The sequence below is a fragment of the Pyxicephalus adspersus genome, chromosome 4 (assembly GCF_032062135.1).
Source record: "Pyxicephalus adspersus chromosome 4, UCB_Pads_2.0, whole genome shotgun sequence".
Taxonomy (NCBI): domain Eukaryota; kingdom Metazoa; phylum Chordata; class Amphibia; order Anura; family Pyxicephalidae; genus Pyxicephalus; species Pyxicephalus adspersus.
Window position 1 is genome coordinate 127,670,151 of NC_092861.1, and position 13,592 is coordinate 127,683,742.

The following is a 13,592-nucleotide window of genomic DNA, read 5'->3' on the forward strand; positions in this document are numbered from 1 at the left end:
TTGTAAGCAGCTAGAAAGTAAAGTGTGGGTCTAATGAGGGTTTCTTCAGGATTGTGAAAACAATAGCATATGAATGACCATAGCAATACAAGGAAGGATACCAGTAGAAGAGGTTAGTATATTTCAGTGGGGGAACCAGAGAGGAAGAGTGGGCACAGAGTAGATCTGAGGGGATTGGGTCAAGTGGACAGATAGTGTACAGAGATTTTGGCCATGGTTTATGAAAGCTCTCCAAGGCGCCAGAGGATACACTTTCTTTAGTGAAGTTGGGTGATCCAGCAAACCTGGAATTGATTTTTTCAAAGTAATTTGCTATTTGCTAGCAAATGTTTTGAATCCTGGACCAGATCCATTACCGGTTTGCTGGATCACCCAGCTTCACTGATGAAAGTGTATTCTCTCCAGCCTTGGGGAGCTTTAACAAATCAAAGCCTATGAGAGAAGAAGAAACCTCATCTAGATTACTGGGCTGAAGGAGCTTAGGTATGAAATATGGGTGGAGGTGGTGGATATGGTTGGAGTGGTATAAATATAACTTTTGATTTTGATGATTTTGTAGCGGTCTATGTCAAATACAAACTAAACTTGAATATGACCAATTATAAACTTTTTAGCACCCTCAGGAACAGTACTGCAAGCTTTCATAAGATGTGGGACGAGTGTTTTTACTAGTTAAAAGGTGGTTGATCCATAGTTGGAGGTTTCTATTCTCTTTTTTTATGTTTCTATCTAGGGTTATTATTTTTCTATTTAGGATTATTTGGTATTGTCCCCTCTGCTTTGATATTGGAACTATTACAAATTTTTTTTTCCTTAACTTGACTGTAAGGTATTTTGTTTAAAACGTATGCCTAATATTAGGATTGGGGATGAGCGAGAATGCCTCTGGCTTTCTCGTGAATATTTTCTCGGGGAATTCCCCTGTTTGCGATTCCTGGGACACTAGGGATTTATTAACTTCCTAACAATGTCAGGAGGTTCTCCTTTGCCGGGCAAATTAACCTCTAGTGCCCCGGGGATCGCACACTCCTCTGAATGAATTCCTCCTGACATTGTAATAAGAGTATCTCTTACAAATGATTTGTTACAGATTCAAATGTATCATTTGTAAGAGCTACTTATATTACTATGTCAGGAGGTTCTCCTGTGCTGGGCATCCTCTCAACAATTGCAGCTGTGGCTCCATTCATTGAAAAGAGTGTGCGATCGAGTGTGCATGATGCAGCCCTGGAAATCCTCCTGTTCGGCGAGAGCTCATCCTCCCGGCAAATCAGAAGGCTGTTCTCACTTAAATTTTTTATTGAGAAAGGCCCGATTCGCGGCGAGATCGAACTTCATATTCTCACTCGCTCATCCCTAGTTAGGATGGTCACCATCAAAGACACTTTATTTCCCCCACAGTTCAAGTGCACCAGCATACCCATATTTGCAAGAAAGGAGCTAAGTATTTTATTCAAAACCATTCTGGGAATTATGGTCCTAAGCAACGCTGAGAAAAAGGACGATTTGATTACACAACCTGCTGGTAATATATTAAATAATAATTATAATTCTCATTTATTTATATCTCATTTGATGTATCTACATTATTATTTATAAAATATGTCCTAAAGGTGTATATGTCTATGGAACTTAATATCCATTGGCATACCTTTTTAATAAACCACCTGACTAACAAGGGGTTAGTGATTATATCAACATGGAAAATATGTCAGCCATTATTTTTATTACTATGGAAAACCTTGGTTTATTATAGCAACTGTATTTCATTCCCATACAGCTGCTTCTGAAATCCATCCTAATAGTTAACTTTTACCGTTTTTTTATAGGGCAAAGAACTTGAAAATTTGTGAAAAAGATAGGGGTTCTCTTTTAGTTTTACTAAGAATATCTCTGTACAATATACATTCATTATGAACCAGACCTGTAACTTAATTTTATACAATACATGGCCTATAAAATGAGAATTTTCATATATGCCCACAAGATGTCAGAAAAGATCCACCAAGCTTCTTACAGCATTTATATCATTCTAAAATATTAGTACTGAAGACCAATGGTACATAGAAAAAAATATATACAGCAAATATTTTTTTTTTACTTTGATTCATAGAGATTGTTTGTTTTTGCAGTTTTCAGATATACAGCAGTAATTAATAACTGACATCAGCTTGTCAAACATGAAATAACCTGAACTACATTTATTAAAACATAACCATCTGTTTCCTGTGCACATTAAAGGTCAACATTGCTGTACCAATAAATCTAGTTCCTTTAATATCGCCAATGTTCAGACTAATTATTTGGGTGAAAGATGTCTAAAACACCTTTATTGAACTGCTTTCCAGAAAGAATTTTCCAGGGTTTCAGCAGATCTTCAGTTTGTGTTATGATGGGGAAGGAGGCACCCAAAAGAGAAGTCCAAACCTCCCTAAAGATGACAAGGTTGGTCATCGAACCTCTATATTACGACTTAATGTCCAGAATCCTACATTTCTTTGTATCTTTTTCATAATGAGATTTAAGCACTGAACGTTCTTGTTGATTAACTTGCAAATTAACTGTGCAAATTACTCCTTTGATATATAAAAAGCTTTACTGTGCAAAGATGTGCGAACAGGGTCCTGTAAACCCCGTTTATGGTATAGACAGAATTTGGTGCATAGAATCTCCCACTGAGCTATTATTTCCTTAGGTACTGTGAAGCCTATAACTCAGATCCCATACAGTATATCTTATGTCAAGTAATGGACCCAGATACCTGATATGAGTAAATTACCGAATCTAAGAACTGGCAGACTGGAAGACCTGAGAGATTAGAAGAAGTATCACTGATGAAGAACCCCAAAATGTAGGTAGCGATGATATACAAGTGTGGCAACCACTAAAAAATACCACATCAGTTTTGGGTGTAGGACTACTAAAGTATATACAATTCTATGTAGCCAGCTTTGTAATGCAGGTATGCCTGACAGCCTAGCTTGGTAAGATTCATTAGCCCTATCCCATTGGATAATTTCTCTGCTCACTCAATTTTTTCTTCCTTTCAGGCTGTCCACTTTAAAAAAAAAAATCAAATTTAAGCAATGTAAAATATGTAAAATATATGTAAAATATATTTTTTTTGTTCTGGATAGGATGTGGAAGGGGTAGGTTTTAATTGCTGTCTGCATTCCTCCTGGGAGAATTCAATCTCACTATTGTTCTTGAATAGACACCTTGCTACGTCAGACATAACCGATCAGAGAAAGCCAGATACACGTTTCACCCTGTCTGCCACCTTATGTGCATCACATATACTGCTAATCCTAATCAGTTATATGGGGACTCCCTGTTTGTCTCGTTGGTGTTGGTTGTATTACGTGCTTTGGCATCATAAGTGGTCTGATTTTGCTTTAGATCAGGCAGTTCATTATATGGTTACATTTCTTTATTAGAATAGTGAAACATGCAAAGAATGTATTGGCTCCTCCAATTGACAGATTACACCAATATTTACCTAAAAAATGTACCAGATGTACAAAGTAGACATGACAAGTCTGGTTGGTGCCATGGAACCATAAATCTTTGTCTGACCAATTATGGCAACTTTTGGTGTTGTATTATCAATGCCAAAAATACTTAACATGTTTTAACATGTTTAAATAAAATATTGATTTAAAACACATTGGTAATCTACTTTTGTGTCTAAAAAATTCCTCAGTCTCACATAGTTTGAAACAAAAATAGTTTGAAGAATATAGTTTACCAGGTTTTTGCTGGGATTGGACATGTAAGCCATTATACCAGAGGATGCTTAGGTAATATGTTGAGTGATTCACTATTATTCCTGGTAAGTTAAAAAAATTGTCCACAGAGCAAGAGGTGAGAATAACTTTTCCAATGGATAAATCTGTTCAAGTGACATTTGTGTAAGGCTATGTGCACGCGCTCGATGTCATTGGAAATTATCTTTCACGATTGTTTCCATTGGCAAACAGTGCCAATCTACTCTATGGAGTAGGAAGGGGGGAGAACGTACAAGCACCCCACTGCAATCTCCTTCTTTTACTTCCATTGCAGTGATTCATCATATGTCTTTCATATCAGATTCTTGTCCGAGACGAGCTCGACAGCTCGTATTGGTCAAAAATCATCTGACGTGTGTACATAGCCTACCTTTGGTAAAATCTAATGGCTAAACCTTTTTTTTATAGTAGGGGAATGTTAAAATCACTGCCAGATTTATGTTCAACACCTGTGTCTCATTAGGGGCTTCAATTCAACTCTTGTCCTGTAGACTCAACAAAAAGTGAGAGAATATCTCTTCAATGGTGACTAAAATCCCCCTGAAGGGTCACCCTCTATTTATTGGTTCTGGTGACAACTCTGAATTTTGTATGTACTTTCACTTGGATTCCTAGTGACATTGGAGATAAAAATATTTAGAACAGGGGCACAGACAGAAATAAAAAAAACAGTCAGTGCTCCTTACCCCTCTTCACTCGCTTCAACTATTTCCTACTCCCTAACACCTATTAAAAAACTAAAAAAAAACAACCAGAGGCCAGATCTGTCCTAAGTTTTAATATCCTATATGAACCTATGGGAGAGTGATTTCTGATCGGCTTGGGAGGTGGAGGACTGGCAGGATGTGGCCTTCATTGTCTGCAAGATCAAACCAAAAACATCTATCGTGGAAGGTAATTACAAAGCAATTCTGCGCTCTGTGCCCACTATGTTTTTAAAGAGAAACTAAACAAAAGAAATAAAAAATTGCAGCTAGGCAGGTCCTATATTGTGGAAGGGACAAGCGATGTCTGCTGCCAACTCACAACCACATACATGTGCTTATTTATATTTTTTGTATTTGCCTGCAGAACATGACTCGAAAGGATATTAGCTATAAAGTAGTAACTGGGGTCCCATAATAAGAATTCCTAACATGGGGAAACATCAAATACCTATTTTACTTATAAATTTATTTTAGATCTCAAATGGGAAATATTTGAAATATATGCAAATAAGTATCAGAAAAAATGTCTTCAATCCCCCTAACCAGGCTATGATTAACACTTTACATGCAAAGTTTTAATTACTTTGCATAAACTACCTGTTAAATATTCAATTAAAAGGCTGATTGCTGTCCCTGGTGAATTCTCCTTTTCTAAATAAAAAGCTGCAGAAATTAATATATTTCCACTGTAAGATTTCAGACCCACAGAGAATGCTCCCAACAGATCACTCCAGACTGCTGGCAATGTTTTCTTATGTGGAATAGTTTAGTCTAACTTTTTTTGCTTGGTATTCCTAACATTTGCTGTAGGCAGAATAGAAATTGAAATAGACTTTATGACAACTCAGACATGAATAAATGTTATTGTCACCTATTGGTGCGTTCTTCAATTTATTTTACTTCCCATACACTGTGTTACTAGCTGTGAAATGTGTTAGATGGATATGCTAGATGGTAATTTAACAATAAGATTTGTTGTAGCTCTGGGATATTACATGCCTAGCTGGTCTCACTAGTTACTTAGTACAGGAGATGTCTTACATTTGTAAATACAACGTTAAAGATAAAACATTGGTGTGTTGCTCTATGCATGCATATATTTATGTGATGATTGCAGTAAAATGCAAAGTCTACTGAAATTATCTGCTCCCCCTCCCCTTTAGAAATCAACTACTGTTAGTAAGTGTAAAACATACCTGTTAAAGTGGAACTACCAGGTAAAAAAAATAACACTTACCTTGACAGGTGGAAAACCATTGATCCCTCTGAAATCCTAACCTAGGTAGTTCTGTGCTGTCCCGTCGTCTCTCTTCATTCCAGCGTGGGCTGAACATTGTTTGGGTTCTTCTTCATATGTCACCTAAACTCGCACCTGCATGCATGGTATCGGAACTTCAGTCTTTACTGCCTCAGCGAAATGCATCCTTTTAAATAAAGTAAAATATGTGGTGATAGGTCCCCTTTAAAGAAGAACTTCACTCTTGGTAGGTAGGGATTAGCTTTTTCCACCATGGGCAAGTGTGCTATGATTATGAATTATGGCACACAATAAACTTTTTCTAAGCACCCTGCAACAATAAAGTTTCCAGGGTCAAGTATCCCGTCACTGCTGAATCCCCCGAAGGCACCATTTGCATTACCAACTCTTCCAGGTCCACAGTGGTCCTATTTAGCCATTGAATGACCACTGGTGATGTAAAAAGTTTACATTGGCATTTAGGCCCATTTTTGTCAGTGCCCGGAATAGAACTGGGCTCTACACTGCCTGGAGTAGCTCCGTATAATCAAAAAAGCCAGCAGAAAATCGGACAAAATGTTTTTGGGTAAATGAGACTTTGCATGTCCCCTCAAAAACCACCACCTCCTGGTCACTTAGTTTTCTGGGTTTAGTTACACTTTAAAAATAAGTTCAGGATTTAGAGCTCATGTTGATGGGTGCTGTTTTCCTGATTTGGACATGTGTGTGAAATGCAACTAAGCAAATTCTATTGACTTTAATTGAGAAATACAGATGGCATTTTATAGACTGGATTTGTTCTGCCATGCAATGTGCTGCATTTTTTTTTTTGGGGGGGGGGGCACAGCATGTCCTTTTGAGGCGCATTTCAACTTCAGGCTTTCTTGTAAATTATGTGCATTTGTATATTAGTCACTATTCAAAATTCAAACAAAGCCTGCAACATGAGCGGTTATACTTCCTTACCCCATTCATCAACATTGTTGAATGTATCATTACTGTTCTTCTTAGAAGGTTTCATCAATGAAAAGTGGGGGAAATCTCACAAAAAAAGCATTCCAGGATTCAGCCTAAACGAGTGTGATGATAACCTCACTTAGATGCCATGGGTAAATGATGGGGAGATGAGATAAAAACTCTAAATTGTGTCTTTCACATCTACTAATTGCAGGTGATCTGTAGAAGGGGGGAGGCCAGGACAGTGTCAGTGGATCTTGTATTCTTTTTCATATATAATATCCAGAACGGAAGACTGAAAGGCCGAACCACAAGCTGCAATTCTGCCTATAACACACAACCAGTCCAAGGCTGACAACATACACTCACTCCTCAGTATGAGAACAACATTTACAAGATAGGACTAGGGAAACCAGATCCTTTGTTAATAATATAGAGGGGCCATTATGAACATTATGAAACATATGAATCTTTTTTTACTATTAAAGAGAAGTTCTTTGTTAGGTATCACACTTACCTCTTCCTCACTAAAGTGCAGACGCCTCTCTCCTGTGCATGCGGGCAGTTCTGACTCTGGGCGTGCCTATGCTAGCAAGCTTTATCAGCTTCACCGGCCAATCAGGAAATAGCCTCTTAATCATCCCTGGCTATTTAGTTAGCACAGACACAGCACTCAGTGTTTGTGCAACGTGTCTCCGTTGTGCCAGCCCCTAGTTCTGTTGAGCTAGTTCCTGTTAACCTGGTGTTTAATTCAGTGTTTCCTCTGTCCAGCATTAACCCCTCATTGTCCAGTCTGTTGGTTCCCAGCCAACTTCCCTGTGCTGTTCCAGTATTCCTGTGTTCCTTGTTACTACAGTGGCCCCAGTGTCACTAGTGTCTGTCTCCTGGATCCCTGGCTAATGACCCCTGGTGTGTGGCCTAACCTCTCTTGCCTGCTGCCTGCCTCAAACCCGGCCTTCCTTGACTATCCTTCTGCTTTGTGATTTGGTACCGTGTTTTGCCAACCTTGGTGTGCCCAAGGACCACAACCTGGCAGTAACCAGAGGAGCAACATCCTCACCATCAGAGGCTCTGAAGAAGACCTGGTTACTGCTTAGACTCTTAAACTCAGTGCCTTGGCCCTTCTCAGGGCTCACACCACCTCCATGCAAGCCGTAGCCCCCCCTAGTGGTTCTGTGCGTGACATTAGGATTTACATTCACTGTCCCCTAAACTCTACAAAAGTGTTGTCAATACAGAAAAATATTATTGATACAGTGACTTAAAGCACTTTAGTTGCAGTCTGCCAAAAATGTGTAGCTATTTATAGCTATCCTCGTGTGACATCTCCAGCAATTTACAAATATTATATTAGAATGTATTAGAAAGCACTCTAATCTCCCTGCAAAATTTCCATTATGCTGATGTGGATGTTTAGTGCTGGTGAAACAACTGATCTAACAGATCTATCAATTCTAATTCAGACAAAAGACTGCTTACATTTACAGTCTTTAAGCAACCCTAAAGTTAGGAGAAACTAAGGTCCTTTAATCAATGCCCCAGCTTGATAATGCTGGGCAATAAAATCCAAACCAAATATACCTAAAAAAATTAATCTTCCTCCTGGAATCCGCAGTGCCCTTGTGCAGACATATGCCCATAGGCTTGCAACCATCTTCAGCCCAGCCTTCTGCAATTTTCTGCACAGCAGCAATCTAAAAGGGAGGAGGAAGGAGCAACACTTGTAGCCAATCAGGCTGCACTGCATAGACATGTGCTAACAGATAGGCAGATAGGAGAGGAAAGCCATGCAATGTCTTAGATTGTTGTGCTGATGTTGGAGATCTGGCTGGGCTGCTTTGCAGGAATTTCAGGATCACTAGAATGACATATCTGTTATCAGAAAGATAAGTAATTACTACCATCAACACAGCAAGTGTTTGGTCAATTAAATGGTGCATTTCCCACATGGTATTAGCAATTAGAACAGTCTTTATTAAAAGAAATGCTGCTATGCAAAATAAAAATATTTGCACATAGCAACACATCCTTTTATTTTTCTTACCTGCACAATCAATATGATTACTTTCTCCAGAGATTTAGGTACTAATTACCTCACATTTTCATTGATAGGTCAAAGTCTCTAGATTGTTTCTTGTAAATATTTCTGAATATGAATATAAATAACCATTTAATTTAGCATTCAGTTTGATGCAATTCATTATACATCACTATGTTTTTGAAGTACTGCGTCATATAATTGCTAAAACTTTAATGGTGGGATTATGGTTCACCTGGTCCCCTAGAATGATAGTGTGAATAAACCCTAGAAGAAGCAATTCAATTTCTGGAATTTTAATAAACTCTTCTAAAAACCAATCTATTTTTTGAATGAAGTGTGAAGTGTTTTTAAAGGCGAACTAAACCTACATCTACACACCTATCCTTGTTCCATTGCAGGGCGCCTACATCTTCCCTCCTCTCTATTTCCCCAATCTTCCCATCGTAATTGACCGTGATAAAATGATGGAACTCCTTCCCAGCACACACAAGAGGAGTTGGGATTGCCTGGTTTCTGGCAGCTTGGTACTGAACAGGGAGGTAAGCGCAGATATAGCAGAAGGGGCATCACCTGTCACTTTCTGCAATAACCACCTGCCAGAATGTCAGAAGTTTAAATTGGAACTTTAGTTATTTACTGTGTTTTTTCATGCTCCTCATGTTCCTATTGGTATAGATTAGTCCTTTTTTGTCCAAGTAACAAATGGCATTAGAACTGAAAGTAGGGAGATCCTAAAACTTTAGGAAAATTTAGGAAAAACGACCTAAGAGTGATGGATAGGACATCTATAAATCCTGGCCCAAAAAAGTTCTCAAGCCTGTGGAGGCAGTTATTACCTGGAATTGCTTCAGTTAGTCAGGTCTAGGTTCATATCTAATGTTAGATCAGCTAACACCTGAATACACTAAATGACCAGGTTTTGTCATTATTGGATTTTTTCACAAATTCAACCCCATTGAAAGTTTTTGTGATGGGCTGGAGAAGACTTTGGACAGCTGTACAATTCTCCCAATATCAATACAAGATTTTGGCAAACATTAATACAATGCTGGACCAAAATAAATGTTGCGACATTGCATAAAGTAATCTAAATGATTTCATGGTGAATACATACTGTACATACTGTAATTAAATCTAAGGGTGGTCCAATGAAATATTAGAGTGTGTGACTTTTCTTTCTTTAGCCAAGCAACATATAATGGATACACATGGCAACTAGAGATACTTTGCTGAGATTTACACTCACATCCTGCTGTGTTTCCAGGAGAAACATTCAAATAGTTAGTCCTAAGGCAGTTTTTGACACTGAATAGTGATTTAATCAACTTAGCAGCTGTAAATACCATTCCTGCTGTAAACAGATATCCCACAAGAGAAGTGTACAATCCTGATATATGAGCGCTTTTCTCCTTGTTCATTAAAAGGCCCATAATTAGTAACAATGAAGTATCTTTATACAAGTACCTTTAGGCTCATTTGTGTATCATGATGAGCTATGGAAAGTTGTATGCTAAATAAAAACATAACAACGTCAGTAGTAAAATAAAGGTTTATGCACATTATTTATTTTTAACATGCGTAGGGAAAAAATAGTAATACCAATATACACAATGCCTATGCATAGAAATATAAGGAGCAGGCCAAGTATAAAAAATACAGTGGAAGAGATGTCCCATAGATAAGTTCACTTTAATTAAGAAATTGTTGTCTGAAAATGTTTTAGTACAATCAAGTTGACCCCATTCACCAAATAAACTGCATCTGATGTGCAAATGCACAGTTTTGACCATCTAAGCCACCCCCCTGATGGCAGGAACTATGCTAGAATGCCTTGTTGAATCTCCACCTTGGGCTGCTATTGATTTTTTCCTTCTTTTTAAAGAAAATTGACTGGGTGTCTCTGGCTTCAATACTTTTTGAGTTGATGACTTGAGACTAATATGAAGAATGAAAATTCTGACTTGCCATGCTACATACAGGTCAGAGGCTTAGGAGGAACTAACATTTTCAGAAGGAGCACCTATCTGCTGTTGTTTTTCTAGAGTACATTTCCTGCCCAAGGTACTAGATTTATCAGGTGTAGATTCCTATTTATAAAGATGGATTTACCTATAGATAATTATTTTTGAACCTAGCTTCTTTGTTTACCAGTAAGCTAACAGATGGTAGTGCACTTTGTGTAATTTTCTTGTTAAACAGTAGGAAAAATAGATAGTTCTCCTCTAAATGCATGCAATAAATTCTTTAAACATATCTGTAGAGAATTCCTCTGTAACCTCTTTTTTCAAACTTCATCTCATTTTTAATCACAGTAGAAATCAACAGCCTGGAAAAAAAAGAAAAAAAACAGTTTGTCTCTGAACACTAAAACGTGCGAGTCCAGCCACAAGTGGATAATTGTATTTGGCACATGTACATCAGAAGTCCTCAGTTGGCCTTTGTAAGTTTGTATTTCTCATGTGTATGCACCGCAAAGGGATAACCAGGTAACTCAGAATATAATACTATAATATAGTCTGATAAGCAAGACATTAAAACCACTTGCCTTATGTTGTGTAGGTCTCAGATGGACTACCAAAGTAGCTGTGACATGTTGGGAGACCCTAAGACCTGAAGATGTATTGTGGTATTTGTGAACAATATACTAGCAGCAGACTTTTTAGGTCATACTGCTTTCATGGCCTTCTTTCTTCCTATGCTGCCATTTCTCCACCAGCAAATTTGCAACCATAGCTCTTTTATCAGAATAAAATAAAACAAACCAACACCAATACCCTATGAACATGAATTATCCTTGGTGTCTATGACCCTGTGGCACTGGCCAATTCAATGGTTGTGCTTTTGTGGACCAATTTGGCTAGAAACTAACCACTGCATATTGGGAGCACCTGTCACGGTCCCTTCCTTGACTGAAGTTGGGTTATCTGACAGTCTCTTTGTTTTAATTGTTTCTGTCTTGTTGTTTGTAATGACCGTACCCCTTGTATCAGCTGCAACTGATGGTCATTACTATTCCTCTATTTAGTCTGGCCTCACACTTCATGCTATGCGGTTGATATTCACTTCTGGGATGTGGAAGAGCTGGTGTGTGTCCTCTCCAGAGTTCCTGCTTCTCTATTTGCTAATTAAGATAAATTGAACTACTTTTGGTGTTTTGTTGTTCTTTGGTTGTTACTAGGCCTCAGGGAAACACTGGTTCTTTCATCAGGGAAGGAACCAGTAGTCTCAAGCCCAGTCACTACTCCTAGGGCTATGCAGGGCTACTAGGGCCTAGGTTCCCGTGTATGAGTATTCCCACCTTCAGAGGATATTCATACTGTCAGGAGTCAGGGCTAGGTTAGGGTATCCGTAGGGGGTGACTGTTTCCTTCTTCCTAGTTTTTGAAGGCCTAGTCCCTTGTATTTATCCTTCTGTTTTCCTCCCCTCCCCATTATCTGTGACAGCACCCCACATAACACGCCTTTTCAATATTGCTCTGACTCAGTCATCTATTCACCATAACATCATCCCTAAAATTCGCTGAGATCCCGACACTTTCCCATGTGTCCTACTTCCAACATTGCAATTACATAATCAGTGTTATTCACTTTACATGTTGATAATTTTAAAAGTTAAAAAAACAGCTCAACATAGAGGAGTTTTATCATAGCAGGATATTTTCTTTTATTTTTGCAAAATGAATTTAACCAAGACATATTTCTTTTTTATTATTTAAAATTAGAAACTGAATAGAAAGGTTCTCTTTACTTTACTTTTACTATTGAGACTGCCAAACTATGTTTACATTGTAATGTCCAAAAATATAAGTGAACAACCTAAGCATCTTCCCAGGTATAAACATTTCTACTGTGGCACATCTAGCTGGACTGTACAATGATCAGTGGTGTCACTGAAATTTAGACTTATAACCAAGCATTAAATGTTACAATCAAGGAGGAGCGGAGGATATCCAGATGGGGTTATCAAGAGTCAAAAAGCAACCTGCTGGAATATGTCCACAATTGTATCATACATAGTGTGTGGTCTTCTTCATTGAGATACCAAATGCTAATGAAATGATCCCGCTTTGGAAGCTAGCTGGGCAGAGAGCTAGCTGCTCCATAGACAACCATTTACTCGTTTTAAGGCTGTGTGGAAGCAGACATAGAGGTCTTGGAACTTTGAAAATGATGGGATTCGAGGGCAGAGCTCCATCACAACAAAAATGGACCAGCAGTCCTCAGTACTCCACAAACCTTGTAAGCAACTGGCTGAATTTTACAATTAAAGTATAATATGTATGGAGCCCACACCTTGTTTTTAAAATTGGATATAGTAGAAAATGGTTAAAAACCCTTTTCTGTTTTTTTTTTGTGAAATCTGTATTCGGGAGATTTCTCTTTAATTTTTGTCCAGTAGACACAACAGGAAGCAATAATTTTGGTGAAGGAGGTTAATAGAGGGAAAGAGTAAATCTGCCTAATAGGTACATAGACAACAACAAAACTTGCCTGGGACTCTGAAATGTAAATCTAAAATAGAATGAAAAATTAATTTAACATTTAGGTTTAGATACACTTTAGGCACTAGATTGTATTTCCCAGCACCATTTTAATTAATTGCAGCTCAAAGGCATTACCTGCATTATTTATGATCTAATGCAACTTATATGAATGGGATGGATGTTGGTCCTTTCATCTTGAATGACGATCAGCTATCCTAAACAGCGTGCATCTTGTGAAAGCCCCTGAAATCCCCAGAGGGTCAGAGACTGCAGACTTTCTACAAGAGATGGTCAGAGACAGCAAATATGCCACAAGAGATGGTCAGAGACTTTGGACATACTTCTGGAGGTGGTCAGAGACATGAGACTAGAATTAACT

The 13,592-nt window shown here is 38.1% G+C and overlaps 1 protein-coding gene across 2 annotated transcripts in view; it reads right to left on the reverse strand.

The window, feature by feature from the left end:
• The window catches only part of OTOR (otoraplin), a 291,057-nt gene that overhangs the window by 266,997 nt on the left and 10,468 nt on the right, over positions 1 to 13,592 (reverse strand). Inside the window, exon 4 of one of the 2 annotated variants that reach the window (XM_072409592.1) lies at positions 11,010 to 11,056. In XM_072409592.1, coding sequence (XP_072265693.1) covers positions 11,033 to 11,056 — 24 coding nt within the window. In that variant the 3' untranslated portion in view covers positions 11,010 to 11,032. Of the gene's footprint in view, positions 1 to 10,261; positions 11,057 to 13,592 lie in introns of those variants that run through there. The other variant, XM_072409591.1, reaches the window with a different exon arrangement.